The 18,606-nt window shown below is 52.8% G+C and overlaps 1 protein-coding gene and 1 long non-coding RNA gene across 8 annotated transcripts in view; one reads left to right on the forward strand and one right to left on the reverse strand.

Annotated features, from left to right (window-relative positions):
• The window catches only part of LOC119235717 (uncharacterized), a 67,254-nt gene that overhangs the window by 18,854 nt on the left and 29,794 nt on the right, over positions 1-18,606 (forward strand). The window lies entirely within an intron of this gene.
• LRP8 (LDL receptor related protein 8) overlaps positions 1-18,606 on the reverse strand; it is a 64,010-nt gene that overhangs the window by 8,511 nt on the left and 36,893 nt on the right. For 2 of the 3 annotated variants that reach the window (XM_037499252.2, XM_037499251.1), the window contains exons 4-15: positions 18,104-18,232; positions 14,602-14,985; positions 13,580-13,702; positions 9,572-9,691; positions 9,367-9,492; positions 7,968-8,142; positions 6,588-6,815; positions 4,096-4,214; positions 3,704-3,843; positions 2,061-2,202; positions 1,251-1,403; positions 172-396 (exon numbers count right to left, since the gene is read on the reverse strand). In XM_037499252.2, the coding sequence (XP_037355149.1) occupies positions 172-396; positions 1,251-1,403; positions 2,061-2,202; positions 3,704-3,843; positions 4,096-4,214; positions 6,588-6,815; positions 7,968-8,142; positions 9,367-9,492; positions 9,572-9,691; positions 13,580-13,702; positions 14,602-14,985; positions 18,104-18,232 (2,064 nt within the window). The remainder of the gene's footprint in view (positions 1-171; positions 397-1,250; positions 1,404-2,060; positions 2,203-3,703; positions 3,844-4,095; positions 4,215-6,587; positions 6,816-7,967; positions 8,143-9,366; positions 9,493-9,571; positions 9,692-13,579; positions 13,703-14,601; positions 14,986-18,103; positions 18,233-18,606) is intronic. The other variant, XM_037499253.1, reaches the window with a different exon arrangement.

Consider the following 18,606-nt stretch of genomic DNA (forward strand, 5'->3'; position numbering starts at 1 on the left):
GGATTCCTAAGACTCCTAAATTGCAGGTTGGCTCTCTACCTCCTTCCACTTCCTCCTCTAAGATATCCAATATTCAGCATTGGTACGATTTCTTCTTCCCATGAACCCTCCCATCGTGGCTTCCCCACAACCCCTCCATGTCATGAAAGAATGCAAAACTCATTTCCTTACAGTGCTGGGAGTGGTTGCTGGTTGCAGGGCTTGGGGTAGATGGGTTGATGCCAGGAACCCTGGGGACACTAAATGAGCTTGGGGCTGCAGGTGCCAGACTCGGTGTCTCTGTGCTGTGGTTCTGGTAGGTGGGGCTGCGGACGGTGGTCCCAGGGGTGCCTGTGGTGTTTGCTACTGTCCTCGTTGTGGTAGAGGCTAACGTCGTAGTTGAGGTAGATTGAGGTGCTGGAGGGGAAATACCATGGAGATCACTGGACAGAGAATTCTGTTGCTCTAGTGTCTAAATTATTGCCTGAATTATCCATATGAATGCATCGTCATGGCTCAGCTCAAATGCCCCTTCTACGAAGCCTTCCCTAATCCTCCTGAATGGGCTACAATCTTTTCTTTAGCTGAATTCCAAGCACTTTATGTTTATACTGCGTGTTGATTTGATAAAGATGAGTGATTAAAACAATGTAGTAGAATTAATTAGGTGTGGTCAAGATAACTGTAAAAGACTGGGAGGAGGGGAGATCTTATAAATCAAGGAAGATTTTATATTCATATTGTCACACTCTCAGGTTTAAGTCTCACTCCACTTTGAACAACTGAACTGGGAGTCATAAATGCTGTAGCAGATACATGGTGAAACAAAAGACTTTGGTCCTGCATTAAGGCTGGGAAATGAATATAAATTTATATTTAACTATTAGTCCCAACCATATCACAAAAGGGCTTCTATCTAATGTGTTAAGTTCTAGGTGAGAAATAAACTTACCTGCATATAAATAGTAACCGAAACCATGGAAATCAGGGTTCTTAATTTGAGGTCTTTAAGGGGTGCCAAAAAAGCCTCTCAAACTGAACTTAAAATGTATGTAAACATGCATTTTTCTTGGGAGTGAGAAGAGAAAGCTTTGGAAGGACCCTGGGGGACACCAGCCTTCATGGGAGGTAAAGAAGAGCAGACTGCAAAGGCAACAGGTGGCCAGAAAAGACAGGAAAACCAGGAGCTCTGGTGTCTTAGAAGCCAAGGGCGGACCTGAGCAGGACAAGGCCTGGCATTGCCAGGTGCCACCCCCGATATGTTTGCTTACCTCGGTAGCACCTCTTCATGTCTGGGCCCAGCCACATTGTGTCAGGACAGGCACAGGTGTACTTGGGAGAGTGGGTGGAGATCTGGGGAGCAGGAAGGCACAGGTACTCACAGCCTCCATTGGGCTGGGCGCTCAGCTCACAGGCATCTGCAGCTAATGGCAGAGATGAAAAGAGACAGAGCTGGAGCACAGTCAGGCCATGCCAGGCCTTCCCATCCAGAAGGTGAGTCCCTCCCACTTGGCTTGCTCAAGAAGCTTTCTCTACCACACACCGGGCACCATCCTGTACTATCCCTGGTGTTCTAGACCTGTCCTTTCATTTAATTGGAATGGCAGCTCTGCTGTACATCTAGTAATTTTGGGGATGGAATTTAACAGCTCTGCTGTACATCTAGTAATTTTGGAGACAGAATTTAAATTGAGATCAGTTGGATTCCAGAGTCCCTGTCCCCTGCTCCCATCCCAACACCATATTTCTTACTTAAATTTCTAGATCTGGAGTCAGGCACCAACCTTATCTCTTTTTCACCTCTCTGAGCTACAGTTTCCTCAAGTGTTAAATGAGAAAGGAAAACCCATACTTCGTAGGATTGGCAAAAACAGCACTCATGTATTTACTTAAACCCAGCCTTATTTCACCAAAAGCTTAAGGCAAAATAAGATAGAGTATGTGGCAGCAAAGCACTCTACCAAGGTGAGGAATTGCTGCTATTCATCCTGGGGCTGCTGAGACATGACATGGACATGAACACAGCCTGATTGGTGGAGGGAAGAGAGATGGGCAGGGATTAGGGACCAGGAAAAGCTCACCTCTTGGTTGCTTCAGCTCATGGAAGATGACAATGTCATGTGGGTTATTGAGGTTCTCAGCTAGGATGGAGATTTCTAGGCCATTGAGTCGATTTGCACTGAAAATAGCCTCGTTCTCCAGGTCTGTCCAGAACACCTTGTCCTGTGGATACAGATACAGGGCATGGGAGGCCTAGAGCCTATACCCATAACCTCAACCTGGATGGAGATTTCTAGGCCATTGAGTCGATTTGCACTGAAAATAGCCTCGTTCTCCAGGTCTGTCCAGAACACCTTGTCCTGTGGATACAGATACAGGGCATGGGAGGCCTAGAGCCTATACCCATAACCTCAACCTGAGGGCTTGGCCCCAATCCATAGTCATAAGGCCCTCCCTGCCACTTTCCCTGAGCTCTCCTGTCCACAGATTCACTGGGATTCAGCTGTGGCACTATAGAATCTGCTCTGCTTTCTCTTTGTCCCAGAGAGTTGTTTGATGATCCTGTGCTTTTGGCCTGAAGGTTGTCATTAATGCTGAGCTCAGCCTGCTTCCTCCCAGCAGAAACCCAAGGTTGGGTCTCTATAGCTATTACCATTACCAGGGCTGGAGGATATGGGTGAGCAGCTGAGAACTGTTCCCTCCTGGGCCTCCTACAGCCTCTGGGGATACACACATGTGCATCCTGTGGTTGATTCACACAAACCTACATGACAAATCCACACTTACAGGTACACCCATGCATCTTCATGCACAGATCGAGACACATGCCCGCATGCTTCCCTCTACACAGAGGCACACTGGTACCTCACTAAGCACTGGTCTAAGTAGTGGTGTGGAATTTACAGTCACAAGCACCAGCACAACAGGAATGCACGCTTTACATTTATGAATACACAGCACATACCTATACTTCACATACACATGCCATACAGATCCAGAAGCACATATGCATATGTCTGAACACACCTGTATTTTGAAGCAGGCGCTGGATTTGGAGGTGGGGCTTTGCCCACAATTTCAGAGTAGATCTGGGTGATGTTGCGCCAAGCAAATATTGCCATTGCCCACCACAGACCACTGCCCCCCGCTTTCCCTCCCCTTGGTGTCAGTTTGGGGGAAGAGGTCAGTGTGCGAGACCTTGATTAGTTCTTGCTTCCTTATTCTCCGAGAAGAAAGGTTAAGAGTCAAAACACAGGAGGGTGCTGACTCTTTACATTCCTGGGAGCTTCTTGAGAACTAGGATGATGTCTGATTCACTTTTATGACCCCAGAGTCCAGCAAAGGTCAGTAAAATTGTACTGGATTTAACAGTCTCTCGGTCCATGTCCAACAATAAATGATTTTAAGGAAATGTCTATTATTTCTCCCTCCCCCCTTTATATGCCTTCTGTATATGTGGGTCTACTGGGTGCCGATGAAACACATGATCCAGCAACTTACCTGGAAGCACTCTGAGGGAGGGATCTTGGGAAGGGAGCCAGGTGGGCAAAGGGCTGCAAAGCCTCGTATGTCAGTAGTTCACAGATTGTACACAAACAAGTCAGATGACTGCCTGTCCTTTTGTTTCCATTTGGACAAGTCTCAGAAAACCGTCCTACTTGAATAAGCCTTTATGAGGCTTTAGCTTCCTGATGGAGCCATATGTCCCCACCCTGGGGCTCACCTCAAACACAGCTACCCCAAAAGGGTGGCTCAGGAAGTCAGGGGAGGAGATCAGCATCTTCCTGTTGCCTCCGCTAAAGTCAATGCTGGACAGCTGGTGCAGCTTGGAGTCTACCCAGTACAGGCGCTGGTTCAGCAAATCTTGGGAAGGAAACGGGGCGGGGGTGGGGGTGCAGGTTATGAGCCTGGGACAGCTGCCTGGATGGATCTCTGCTCCTTCGGGCCCCCTCCCTGCCCATATTTCCAGGCCTCAGACAGAGGTCACCCTGGGACAACCATAGGCAGCAAAAGCAGTGGCACTACAAGGGGCTGCAGAAACAAGAGAGGAGCTCCAGGCAGTGGTGAGGATCAGGTGTCAGAACAGGCTCCTGACCCGGGGAAGGCAGGGCTCACCCAGGGTGATTCCATTGGGCCATTCAATATTGTCTGACACCAATGTTTGCCGGTCGACGCCGTTGAGTCCTGACTTCTCGATCTTGGCCTGGTACCCCCAGTCAGACCAATACATGAACCTGTAAGAGAGAAGAACCCAATGTGGCTTCTTGTCGAGGGACATGACTGGGGTGGTCTAGGTCACATGGGCTCCTTAACCCCTTGAAGGGTATGCTTAGTAGGGACCGGGAAGACCTTAGAAATCCATTAAAACCATGAAAGCTTGGAGTTAGTAGGTGCGTTAGCCTTTACCTCGTCTAAGCAATTGGAGAGGCTTTATTCCCTGAGAGTCCACTTGCCTTGGGTGGACAACCTGTGAGCCATCTCTCCATGTCTGGCAGCATGCCAGAGAGGGAAAGGCTCTAGCAGCCCTCTCTCATTCTCCTGGTCTGCAGTGTAAGTGATCTGCAGAGTAAATGACCAGCCCCATGTCACACAGCCAGGGCTCGGTCAAGGTGTCTCCTATCTGTTGAGTACTTATTATGTGCCAGGTACTGGGCTGAGTGGTTTCCCCTCATGTGCTTACAAATGTAATAATCCTGCCTCTTTTAACAAAGCAAGCACAAGTGAGGTTTTAAAAATGGAAAGTTGTCACTCTCCTGTTTTTAAATTTTACAGTGGCTTCTCCTATTGCCGTTAAAATAAAATCCCAAATCCTTACCATAGCTAGCGGCGTTCTGCATGAGCAGGCCCCTGCCTACCTCTGACTGTCTCTCCTGCCCTCCCACCCCTTACACACACCTCCCTCACTAACCTCACGTATGCCCTGCAGGGCCTGTTTCTGACTCCCCAGGGTACCAAGCCTGTCTTTGCAAAGCCTCTGTCCCCCACTCTCTCTCTGGTTAGTTCTCCATTTAAACATCTTTTCAGTGGAGACTCATTCTCGGATCCCTTCCTTGTTACTCTCTTCTTAAAGCACATGTTCTTTGCTTCCACAGCTGTTTGGGCATCTGTACTCAGGTTCTGTGGTGTGCTTGCTTACTACTGTCTGTTTCCTCACTGCAGTAAGCCCCATTGCGGGCTCCTTGCCTGTTGGTCATGTTATACCTGGAGGGTAACTCATGGGTGGCATATAATAGGTCTTACTTAATATTTGTGGAATAATGTTTTAATTTTACCTCACAACAGTCCCATGAGGGTTTAAGTTTTAATTCCATTTTGCAGATGAGTAAATTGTAGCTCAGAGGGGTTGACTTTCCTAAAATGACATTGTCAGTAAGTAATGGATCCAGGCTTCAAATTTAAATTTATATTCAAACTGAACCAGTTAAGCCTATGTGCTTAAACTTCTCAAATCTGCCTCACTGTTACCTGGTATCAAGTCAAGACTGTCTTTGGGCTGGGGGCTGAGTGACTGTCCAGGATCCCTGCCCTTTGCCACTTTGGATTCACTCTCTATCTGTCTCCATTCCGCTCTGTGTACTGAAAGTTTGATCCATGTGGGAACCACAACTGCCTAGCCTCCCGGCTCCCGGTTGTGTTCAGCAAAATACTGGAGGGGGAAAGCAGAGATATTGAGTTCAGGACATTTGTTCCCTGCCTCCCCTGCAGCATTGCCTTCTGCTAATGGTCTAAAGGTGACACTCTCTACCCCGCTCTCCCCTTGGGGTAACCTTGCTCACTCCTGCCACCCAGGCCTACCTGGTAATATGCTGCTGTCACTAGTCCAGGATAGTGCTTTAGAGCTTACCCACTCGTAAATAGTCCCTTCATTAAGCCCCCTCAAGTTAACTTAAATGTGCAGTAGGGTTTCCTGCTGGGACCCTGACAGATCCACAGTGGACCAGGGATGGGCTGGTTGTCACTATATGGTTTGGGAGATGGGTATGGCAGGTGCAGCCTCAGATCTACATGAGAGCACACAGGAAACAGGGGGGGATGGCAGTGGGCAACCTGGAGCGAAGCAGACCCAGGGATGTTGGTCCCCAGACTTTGCAGGCTGTCCTATGCTGCCCTCGGGTAAGGAGTAGATATTTTTGATGTAACTCCAGAGGCAGAATGAAGGAAGTCAGAGGAAGGCATATTTGGGGATTTGGGAAAAAACAAAACACTTTCTAATGGGCACAGCTGCTCCCAAATGACAAGCTTTCTGGGAAGTAATGCACTCCTATCTCCGGAAGTCTGTGAGCAGCCAGCAAATGCCCACCCACAGCACACAGCAGCCTGAGGAAAGACTTCCTGCCTTTGCAATCTTGAGAGCCCTGCTCTGCATTCAGATGCTCTGCTTCTATGATATGATGAGTGAGCAGCAGTATCCCAGAAGATGCTGACAATCAATGCCCAAAGAACCCTTGCTCAGTGTTAACAGGCAGAGGGGCTCATGCAGACTTTCTTCCTCATGGGTTGGAGGATCCCAGGGCCTTCCAAAGCCCTCAAGGTGGTTCTTGTGACAAATACATGAGGACTGAGCACCTGCAGTGGGAGAATGGAAAGTTCAGGTTAGGGACACTCACCCTCGCAGGGGGTCGACAGCAATGGCCCGGGGTTCACTGAGGTCATGGCTGAAGAGAGTGCACCGGCGGCCACCATCAGCTGTGGCCACTGAGATGGTTTTATTGCCCGAGTCGGTCCAGTAGAGGTGCTTGTGGACCCAGTCCACCGCCAGGCCCTCTGGAGAGTGCAGCTGCTCGTCAATAAGGACCTCCTGCTCTGCTGGATCGCTGGCCTTGTCCATGTAGGCACTAGGGGCAACCAGAGCTGGCCATGGGCTCCATCTGGAGCTGCCTATGGACCCTCCCCCCATTTCTTCTCTGAGAGCCTCAGCACATTTTAGAGGAACTTGGCTATTTTCCATTCAACACATTCCCTGGGCCATGGGGTAAGAGTACTGGCTTGAATCAGTCATAGTGTCTGGCCTGGAGGAGCTAGGTTTAGTAGGGGACAGAAATTTCTAGCCAAACAATTACAATACAGTGTGATCACAGGCTACAGCAATAGAAAAATGGTGAATACATCATCCTGAAGGGTTGGAGGAGGCTTTGTAATGAAATGAAACAGCCCCTGTCTGTCTCTCTCTCTGTGTGTCTTTGTTTTGAGGGGGTGTAATAGGCATTGAGTTGTCAGTGAAGTATATTTGTTTCCATTCACTCACCCACCCACCCATCCATTCACTCACCTACCCAGTGCCTGGTCATTGGTAGCCCCACCAAGTGGATCTCAGGACAAAGAAAAGCCATGACTATGAAAAGGGGTGGGCTGGGGGAGGGGGCAGGACATGCAGGCAGCAGGCTTGTGGCATCTGAGAAAGACCTAGGAAAGCTCCTCCTCGTGTGTAAAGAAACTGTCTCAAGCACAAAAGTCCTCTGACTTTCGTGTCACAGACAGTGAAGGGCTGGGTTGGGGGCAATGCCATTCAGGAAGATCCCCTGACTCCTAGACAGGGTCAGAGGCCTCCTCTACACTTTTCCCTTAGGAGCATCACAGGGGATGTCACTATGTTATGAGTGGGATCTTCTAGGCAGGACCAGGTGTGCAAGTCCCTAGGAGCTAACATGGATATGTGAGCTGCTATGAAAGTCATCAAGGCAAGGGATTTCTTCCTTTCTGCTCTGGCTGGACACTTACTGTGTCTTGCACTGCCCTACAAGGCCGCCAGAGGTCAGTCAAAGCCTGGGTATATGGGGCTCAAAGCTGCTCTCCCAAGAGACCCTTCAGCCCAGGCCTGTCCAGGGGGTGGAGTCCTGGCAGCTCCAATGGTTGTGTCTCCCTTCCCAAGTCCCAGCTCCATCCTGGGGAATCCTAGAGGCAGAAGGAGTGCAGAGGCCACTCTTCCTCTCCTCTGACAGCTCCTGCCCCCAGCTAGGTCTGGTTGCAGAACACCTGCCACTGTTCACCTGTAGATCTTGCGGTAGGAGAGGTCACACCAGTAAATGCGATTGGTGGCAACTTCAACATCCAGGGCCACGACGTTCTTGAGCATGGGGATGAGGCGTGAGTAGTCCCGCTTCACCAGGTCAATCCTCCGCACCTCGTGCCGGTTGGTGAAGATTAGGGATGGGCTTCTGCCAGCTGCCATGCAGGGAGATTGAGGGGGAAAGATCAGTGCAAGAGTTGGGGAATCTGGAGAACAAGGCTCTGCCACTGGTTTGTTGGGTGATACCTCATTTTCCTGAAAAATAGGAGTGACAATTCCTATCTCAAAGGTTAGAGGAGTAGATGAAATACTGGGTACAATACTGGGTAAGCTGGAAAGCACCATATTCTTTTTGTGAGTTTTATAAAAACTCCCTCCAAATTTTTTGATTCCCCACCTCCCTCTTAGGCTTGCATACCCCAAGTTCCCTATCCAGCCTCATCACTCACCCCCTGACACACCTTGACTCCAGCCACCAAACCGCCTATCCTTACCTAGCCACAGCAGCACTCTGCTGCCCAGGGCCTTTGCTCAAGGCGGCCCCTCTACCTAGAATGCATTTCTCCGCAGCTATCACTTCTCTTCTCTGGGCACTACTGCAGTGTTCAAGGAGTGAAACAGGGAGCATTAAGTATTTTAGAAAGATAACTGAAGCTGAAGTTTGGAGGACAGACTCTAGGCTCGGGGGAGACTCCACGGAGGAGATTCGAGGTCTTTTGAGTCTTTAATTTGTGTAGAGCATTTCTGGGGCTATGGCAAGAGATGAAGCTGCAAAGACTGGCAGGGACCAGATCACAAAGGGCCCTATGAACTGGGTGAACAGTTTGCACTTTATTCTGAGCCAATAGTTGGGGTGAGGTGTGTGTAATATATGACACCACTTAGATGTGTGCACAGGCAACGACACACATGTCTATGTATATACAAAACCCTTTTTTAGATTTCGGATTCAATTTTAGGAAGATCATCAGAGACCTAGACGTTGCTGTCCTGTAGGGAAGACAGGGGTTTATGTGTGTTTTGCTTGCTGCTAGATCCCCAGTGCCTACAACATTAGGTGTTCATTACAAAGAACCGAATGAAATGAATGCAGTGGGCTGAGCTGATCACTGTGTAGGTCTGCACATATCACGCTGTGTGTAGCTGTAGTGCCGTTGGCATCTACACACGGTGTGTTGTGTGAGTGCTGTCTCTGGGCTCTACATGTGGGTGTTCACGTACAGGGCATGGTGTGTGATAGATACCTACAGTCCGAGCACTGGTGTGCACAAGTGTGTGCGCGTGCATGCCGTGCATATCCACTCCTCATATGTGGGAGCATGTCGCTTTCTGTGACCCCTCAGAGCTGGCCCCCTGCCCCCACTTTGGGGTGTCCATACCAACGGCCTTGCAGTTCTTGGTCAGTGTGTCCATCTCATAGCCAGGGTGGCACTCGCACTTAAAGTAGCCCTTGTAGTTGACACAGATCTGGCTGCAGGCGTCTGGGTCCTCACACTCATCAATGTCTGCGGGGAGGAACAGAGGTCAGAACAAGTCAGAGGCTCTGCCTCTGCTCGGGGAGGTGGGATCAAGGGAGGGTCTTACCCCCACAGGTCTTCTGGTCCAGGAGCCGGTAACCTGCTGGGCACGTGCACTCAAAGCCGATCTTGAGGTCCGTGCAGATGTGGGAGCAGCCACCATTGTTATGCAGGCACTCGTTCAGCCCTGGGGAGGGACGCGGGCTGAGGGTCCAGAAGCCCAGACTAGGGTGTGGGCAGGACAGTGGTAGGGCCGAGAGCTGAAGCAGAGACTGGGGGATGGCAGGGCTCCCACAGAGCCAGGATGCTCTGCAGCCTCATTGAACCTCAGCCTCATTAACCAGGTGACTGGGCAAGGGGAGGTTCAGAGAGGGGCAGTTCTTTGCTCCAGGCCAGACATACAGACAGGGAGAGTGGAACCAGAACTCAGGTCCTTTGCGTCCCAGGTCAGGGCTTTGTCCACCACCAGGCTGGAGGCAGCTAGTTGCCTAAGATCTTTCCTTTCACAAACACATTTCTTCCAGCATCTCCTTCCTCGTGACCTCAGAGTTGAATGAGTGCATGTCCAACCCTCAGGACACCCCAAGAATGCCTTTGTTCAAGCACCTCCAGGTTCAGGAAGCCCACTCCCCCGCCACCCCCCCGAGGCAGCAGGCTTCTCCTGGAACTGCACTGCCTGTTATAAAGCTCTTCCTCACAGGGTCTGCTCCTGCAGCTTTTGCTCCTGCCCCCAGCTTGTTGGGTGGGGCTGAGCAGAGTCCAGTATCTCCCTCCCTCTCTTTTAATGTGCAGATTTCTGGCCACCTGCCATTTTGGTGCCTTCCTCTGGGTAGACATTATCTGGCCATGTCCTTCTCCAGGCAGGGTCCAGACCTGGTCTGCCACCTGTCTGAGTCTGAATAGCAGAGGCTGTCCCCTACTGAGTCTGGTTACCTAAGGCTCCCAGGCCTTTTTCTTCAGAGTTGTTGCTAAGTCGAGTCTCTCCTCCCATGAACTACAACAGATTTTTCACCTTCTCTCCTCTTAGCACCTATCCCTATTACTACACTGAAGTCGGGCCTGGTCCCAGGATTACCAATGCTACAAGAGATGAAGGGATGTCTGGAGGTCGTCTGGTTCCCCGGTCCTCCACTGCCCATCTCTGGCAGGATCCTAGGGAAGGTCAGGGAGGCCAGGACCAAGGCTTGCCAGGCTCTCACAGCATCTTCTCAGCTTTACAATTACAGAAGGTCAATTCTGCAAGCCAAGGGGAGGTGCCGAGCCACCCCTCTGCCCACCAGGCTCATGCACTGCACTTCAGCCAAGCCAAGCAGAGCTGAGCTAAACCAGCGTGGTGTGGCCATGCGCAGTTGGTGTCAGCTGCCCACCCCAGGCCATGCACAGCGGTGGGCACCCCACCTCCAACCTGAGCCATGCTTAAAGAATGTTCCCTTTTACCCCTGGGCCTCCTCCTCTTTCCCTGGGACGTTGACAGAACTGAAAGAACAAAACCATAGCAACCCCATGACTGGGAGGCCTGGGGGTGACTCAGCCAGACCCTGCCCTGGGAAACCCTGAGCCCTTTAGGGTGGGCTGAGCCATGTATAAAAGCTTTGGGTAATGTCTATGTGTACCACCCCGGGAGTCTTTCTGTCCCTTGAAGCCCTTTCTGCCTGCCCCACACTATTTCATCCCCTCAGCACCATCATTCGTTCATTCACCTGCTCACTCGCTGCCTCACTCATGCACCACTCCCTCCCTCTCCTTTTGCAGGCAACAGCAACTAATGACTGTATTTACTGAGCACTTGATGGAGGGGCATGTGTCAGACGGCTCTGAAAGGGAAAAGGGGGGCACTTAAATGACTCAGGCTTCTTTGAAAGTGGAAGGCAGAGTCCTCCGGGGCTAAGGTGGGTAGGGGCGAGAGAATGGGTCGTGGTCCTGACCTTTCTGTCTCTATCAACCCTGCCCTGGAAGGCCAGCACCAAGGCTGAGGCTGAAAGGGATTCTCTGGGCCTTCCTAGTTCTCTCTGGTCAGGAAGTGACTCTGCAGGGGGTCTGGGCAGGTGGTGCAGAGAGGCCTGAGTAGCACAGCATTTGAGGCCCACCATGGGGGGAACGGGTAGTGTTACCTTCCCCAGCACATGCACACACCTGCATGCTCACACACAGCTTACGTGCAGAGGCACAGATGGACCGTGGATTTCCCGGACACACTCAAACAGATGTGGAACACACACAGAGACGCATGATACAATGCTCTTGCCTTGCTCAGAGGAGCCATGGATACAGACACTGGTCTGTCACCAGCCCAGAGACACAAACACATGCAAACATACTTCTCTTTGGCATGTCATGCAAAAGATGAGAGAGAAAGAGAGAGAGAGAGAGAGAGAGAGAAGAGAGAAAGTGTTTAGTAGGTTAGTATTCCCTGGCTAACTTATAACCTGGAAGGGGGGGGGTAGGTGGAGGCTAGGCTCAGTTGTTTCTACTTCTGTCCTAATCATGGAGACTTCTTTGGGCAAGATCACTGCAGGCAAGGAGCAGGGAAGGCAGAGTCTATCTCCTATAAGTTCAGGGGGAGGCTGAGTGGCCTCATTCCACTACCCTCCCTTTCAAAATCAATCTTGAAATCTTCAACAGGGGTGGAAATATATTCCTGGGGCACTCCAGAGAACGAAGCTCCTTTGAGTAGCCACAAGGATGAAAAATGGGTCTACCAAGAAGGTGGGGAGGGAGTCTCTGGCCTAGGGTTTGTCTTCCCAGGAATTCTCTGTCCAAACCTCTGACCTCAGAAATGAGCCTTCCTGAGCCTACACTGGGCTCCTAGCATGTTCCGGCAGCTCCCGGAACGCCCAGCAGCGCTAGTCGTCAGGACAGCCATCTCACTCCCCTCATTACTCACAACTAACTTGTAAATCTGCTTGCTCAGAAAGCCCCTACCTCCTCAGGGCTCAGGACAGAGCTACCTCCTACTTCTGGGTCTGCCCTACCCTCACCCAGGCCTGGCCTGAGCCACCAGGCCTTGGGATGTGCCTCTTTGGCCACCTGCCCGCTGTTCTATACCTCTCCCTCTACAGGGACTCCTGCAGGGGGCATGAAGGCTTCAGAGGCCAGGGCCCTGGCAAGGTCAATAGGGCGGAAACTGAGGAGGAGAGAAAGTTCCAGAGTTAGCACACACTCAGAGGCCTGAATGGTAGGAGTGAGGAGGAGAGGCTGGGTTTGTGAGAGAAAGCATAATTTTTGAGCATTTGGACTGGAAAGGAAAGGACCTTAGATTTGGAGAGATACAGAGGTAGAGAGCCCCATCTGAGGCCCTAGGACAGCACATAAGTGCAGAGAGAGGGTCAGAGCAGAGGTGAGCAGAGGGGCAGGTGCGGCCCCAGCCTGGGGGCCAGGTGGGGGCATGGCAGGGAGGGTTTAGTCCAGCTGCCAGAAGTGGACAGGTACTGTACCACACTCTTTCAGAGGCTCATCCGACCAGTCCCGGCAGTCCCTCTGAGCATCACACACTTTCCCGCCGTCCACGCACTCGCCACTCTTACACTGAAATCTGCGGGGACCCTCACATGTTGATTCTGTTGGACAAGAGAGTACACAGGGCCTGTAAGAACGTGGACAGTAGGGCTGGGCTAGGCTGTGTTGAGTGGGGCCCACAGGAGGTGGGCAGCTCCAGTCCCAGCCCCCACTGGTGGGCTGGATATAAGATTGATGGGTGTTCTGGTCACAGAAGGACAGGATCCCAGGGATGATCAGGGTGCCCAAGCATCATCAAGCAGGGCAGGGCTAGAGGGTCTGGGTGTGATCTGATGGTACTGAAGGCCTGGGAGGGAAAAGCAGCAAGTCTATAGACACCCTGTGGGCTGGACCCACGATCTGAAGGGACCTTTGCCCTGGGCCCTTAAAAATCCAGTTTCAATGTCATGAGGACCCTTTGGAGGGGATCTGGGTGGTTTAGGGGCACGTGATGCTCTGGAAGAAGATGCTCATCAGGGGCCGAAGGGAGACCTCTTTCAACTCTGCTCTCTCCTGTGCCAGGGGAGAGCTCAGGGCTTTCCTCACAAGGACACTGCCCTTTGCTTCTGACCACACGCACCCTGCAGGCAGCCAGCTTCATCACTCCCATCTGGACAGTCCTGTTCCTGGTTGCAGCGCTTGATTGCAGGGACACAAGTCCCATCCCCACACTGGAACTCGTCCCCACGGCAGGTTCCCAGTGCTACCAGAAGAGGGCAAAGGGAGAGATGGTCAGGGCCAACATGGTCTTGGGACAGCTCTCTTCCCTCCACCCCCCTCCCACAACAAAACCAGTGGCTGAGATTGGGAGTTCCCAGAGGACACCTGGCCAAGGCACTTCCAGTGTACAGATGGGGAGACTGAAGCTCAGAGAGGGGGATCGCCTCACCCAGGGGCAGTGCTAGGACTAAAACTCAGGTGTCCTATTTTCCCATCCACCAGCTCCCCAGGGCCACGTTCCTCCAGAGCAGATGCATGACTTTCTTTCTGAATCTCAGTGCTCATTACTAAATGATTTCTTTCTTTCAGCAAACCCTTCCTATGTCCCTACTGTGTGCTGGGCGCTATGCCCAGGGTGGGGAAACCAGAGACTACTAGGAGGCTTCCCATCCTCCAGGGTCCTGAGGGGATCTGGGGGTTGGGGACTGGGGTGAAGACATCACAGGGTGGCATGTGCTGTAAGATGCGAAGGCCTGGGGACATGTGGTAGCCCAGGGGAGAGACCCAGCCCAGCTGGGGTGGTCAGGAATCTGGGTGAGGCCCTGAGGGATGAGCAGGCCCAGCAGGACTTGAGGGCACGGATGTTCCTGAATTACTAAGGACTGAGCACCGGCACCGGGGCTGTTGGGGGACACCGGTACCAGAGAAAAACCCTTGACCTCAGGTTAGACCCGAGCGCCGCGACTTCGCAGCCACGTGACCTCAAACACGTCTTCACGCTCCCAAGCTCAGGCTCCTCCGCAGTAAAACAGGGTGACAGGTGAGTGGGCTGGGAAAGGCAGCGGCGCCTGGGGGACAGACGCTCGGGCAGGGGCGCCGCCGCCCCTGGTTGGCGAGCAGCAGAGCAGCGGGCTGGGCCCTGTGGCCGGGGCGGGGGCTTACGGCAGTCGGCCTCGTCCGACTTGTCCTTGCAGTCGCGGTCGCCGTCGCAGCGCCAGCCCAGGTGCACGCACTCGCCGCTGCGGCAGGCGAACTGGGCGGGGGCGGCGCAGGCGGCGGGCGCGGCCGTGGGCCCCGGGCCGGCGCGGCCGCAGAGCTCGGCCGCCTCGTCCGAGCGGTCCTCGCAGTCGAACTGGCGGTCACAGACCCAGCGCTCGGGGATGCAGGCGCCGCCGTCGCCGGCGCAGCGGAACTCGCGGGGCCCGCAGGCCGGGTGGGCGCAGCCGCGCTCGTCGCTGCCGTCGCCGCAGTCGTCGTCGCCGTCGCACACGAACACGGCGGCCAGGCAGGAGCGGTTGCTGCACTGGAACTCGTGCGGGGCGCACACTGCGCGGGACAGAGAGCCGGTCGGCTCCTGCCCCGGGCCCCCGGGCCGCGGGTCCCGCGCCTGGGCCCAGACCCTCACCTACAGGCAGGAGGGGCCCTGCGCGGGCCGAGTCCTAGAAATGGGGTCAGGGTCGTGCTGGGTGACTTGGGGCAACAGAATGAGCCTCCCCAGCCTTTCTGGGAGTGAGGGCCTGTCCTGCTGCCCACTGGACGGTGGTCCCGGGAGACTCTAAAGCTGCAGAGGGCAGCCTGTCTCAGAAAGCCTGTGGTCTTCCTAGGAAATGATAACGTAACATGACTCTGGCCTTTCCAGGGAGTGAGGTCCGAGCTGCTTCCTCACGCATAGCTCAGGCCCCTCCTCACCCGCTGACCTGCACTGTCCTGTCCACGTTCCCTGGCCTGGCATCTAAGTCCACTGGCGCGGCCACTGCTCTGCCCCCTTTCCTCCTCCCGCACACATCCTCACTCCCGCACATACTCTGGCCTCAGCCGCACTAGGCCAGATGCACACGTGCCCACCTCCAGGCCTTTGCTCAAGCTGTTCCATCTGTTGGGTACCCACCTCTTGCCCATCACTGTCTCCACATTTCACAGTTGTGAATTTTCATCCTTCAAGGGCCCACGGGCCACCTGTTTCATAATACCCTTCATGCTCCACTGCTTGGGAAGTGTCCCTCCCCCTTCGCTCTCCTTCACAGCTTGCTCAGGTGTCTGGGTCTCATGTGTTTTCCATCTGCTCCATGACCACACACTGCATGGGAATGTGTCTGAGTTGACCCGTCTTGGTCCTGAGGGCCTGGTACAGAGTCTCCTGCAGTGGGCGGGTGTGGCATGGATGGATGCTGGACCAGCCCAGCTGTGAGGACTAATTCGGGGATGTGCACTGGTTAAGGGCTCAAGTCATGGGCCCTGCCTGGAGCACTGGGCTTCCTCTCTCTGGTGGGCTGCTCTGAGTACACAGGATGGAAAGGCCTTGGAGACCACCAGCCCGACTTCTAGTTAACAGCTGCAAAAACAAGCCCAGAGAGAGGAACAGCCTGCCCAGGGTTGCACCAGTTCTCCCTGGTGACAAGGGAATCAGAACTCAGGTTTGGGGCTCTTCCTTTCTATCTATAATCTTCCTCTCGGCTTTCTGGTTGCCCCCTCCCTTCCTGGAGTGTAAGCTCTTTATAAGGCAGCGATCTTATAGCCTCTTTCACTCCTTACACGCAGGCTAAGAACATCTGGGCCTAGTGGCCCAGGTAGGGGCATGGTTGTGGCAACAGGTAATGTTGTGGTGGCAGTACCAGATCTCTCCATGTGAGGGCGCCCAGAGTCTGTGTTTTTATTTTCTGATGGAAAAAACATCATTTTTCATAGTCATTGAACATAAAATAGAATGATGACTTCAGCTTCACAATGTAGGCAGTTCATGTCATGTGTTGCTGACAGCTCTGTCAAGTTTCTGACATTTGCATTTTTCTCCCCTTCTGGGTTTTTAGGATGTTGGGGCATTGGTGGGAAAAGCACATAATACCCTGTGAGGTGTACCCCTCAAGATTATGCTGATTTCTATTTTAGTTCCCCTCATTCCTTCCCAGAGAGGGAGGACTCACTACATTTGGAGTTCGGGGAGGAAGTACTTTGCACTGAGTTCCTCCAAGCTTTCAAAGCTGACAGTAACTTCAGGTTTCCCCTTCTCAGGCCCATACCCTGAGACCCCACTCCCAGCACTCACAAATGGAAGAAGCTCTGACAGACAAGAGAAGGGGGACTCTTTCCTCTGTCCAGGTGGCTGGGCTGGGAGCTATAGCAGAGAATCCCAGCAGAACACCTAACACCCTATCCTATAATTAACAGGGAACATTCCTGCCACACATATCCTAGTTAGAACTATTCCCACACCCTGCAACAGTGGTTGTTGGTTTTTTTGACTGAGGAAACATCTGATTATGGGGGTGTAAGGAGGGAGAGGATTCTCATGGCCACTGAGACCCTAAAAAAATCATCATTGCTGAAAGAATGAGCCACTGCCAGCATTGGGGCTTTGAAACTGCTGGTTCCAGCCAGGTTCTCTCCCATACCCAGATCCCTCAGCTTCAGACATATCCAAACTCCAGACTTAGAACCTAGAATGCTATGACTCAGAAACCTCCTGAGGAGATGGCATTTCCCTTGGGCCAGGAAGGATACAAATATAGAGGCTGGTGGAGGGAGGAACCAGAGAGGCAGTGGTGGGTAAGTACCTAGCAAAATCCCCCCTGAGTGATCACCCATATCTTAGCCCAGCTTCCAGCCTAGTTACTTGTCTCTCGTAATCATGAGTTCCCGGAGGAAGGATGTGTGGGCTCTACCTCATCGTCCCTTCCAGAGCCTGGCTATAGGCCTGGCACACAATAGGTGTCCACTGAATTAAAACAAGAGGCCCAGGTCTGCTCCCTACTGGTCCAGACCTGCTGACCCACCCCCTGGGAAGGAGATAATCCTGTGTTTGAAGCTCAGTGATGTGGAACTGTCCTAGTGACCACGTCCATCTGTCCCTGCTGAGGCTGTTGGGAATGTCTTCCCAACCTGTAACATTTGTGCTCAAATCTGAGATTTTAGCAACAGTCATCCTTCATACCTCAGGAATCTGTCTGTTCCTCTCCACCCCATCCTTCCCTCCCTCCCTCCCTTTCCCCGACACTGCCAGTGCACTGGCGCAGGCCACCACCAGTCAGCCCTGTGGCCCAGCCCTGGTCTCCCTGCGGAGATCAGCGGAGACTTGTGGAATGGATGAGCAGATGTCTGACATGGTAAAAAGCTCATGGGCTTTGCTATCCAGACCTGAATTTGAATCTCAGTTCTATCACTCAGTCTTGGGCACTTTTCCTCACTTGTCTGAGCCTCAGTTTCCTCACCCAAAATGGGGATGATAATGGTGCTTGTGAGGTGGTTGTGAAGATGAAAGAAGAAAATGTCTCCACAGTGCCTGGCCATTACTAGTGTCCTGATCATTAGTCTTTCCTCTCCACCTATCAACCCCTTCCACTTCCTCCTGTCCCCCAGAACCAGGCCCCCTACCCAAAAGTGGCTGCCACTCCCTGAGTGGCGGCCTGGCTATGCTTGGCAGACCCTGGGGACCTGACCCCAGACTCACAGGTGGCACAGCCGGCCTCATCCGCTCCACTCTCGCAGTCCTTCTCCCCGTCACAGCGCCACGAGGCAGGCACACACTTGTGGCTGGTGGGTCCACAGCTCAGCTTCTCTGCAGGACACACCTGCTTGGCTGTGGAGACAAGCACACATGCAGGGCTTAGCCAAGGTGGGAATAAGCCTATAGCCCAGGTCCTGGCAGTCCATCAGGCCTTCCTGCCCCATCTCTTCATCTGAGTAAAAAGCCTCCTTCTGCCCCAAGGCTCTCCAAATTGCACATCTGATCCCACACTGCCCTGCTACCATCCTTTCATCACACCCTGGTTCTGGCTGACCCTGCCTACTTTATGGACCTCACCTCTCACCCTTTCAAGGCTCCCCTTTAAGCTCCAGTTAACACAGAGCTGCCACATTGCTGCCATTTCCCATCTCTGCGCCCTTGTGTGCAGACATGCCCTGACTGGGTCTCAGTGTGCTTTCCGGATCAGTGACTCCATGATCTGAACC

This window comes from Talpa occidentalis, unplaced genomic scaffold (genome assembly GCF_014898055.3).
Source record: "Talpa occidentalis isolate TD23 unplaced genomic scaffold, MPIMG_talOcc4v2.1 talOcc4.9, whole genome shotgun sequence".
NCBI classification, from domain to species: domain Eukaryota; kingdom Metazoa; phylum Chordata; class Mammalia; order Eulipotyphla; family Talpidae; genus Talpa; species Talpa occidentalis.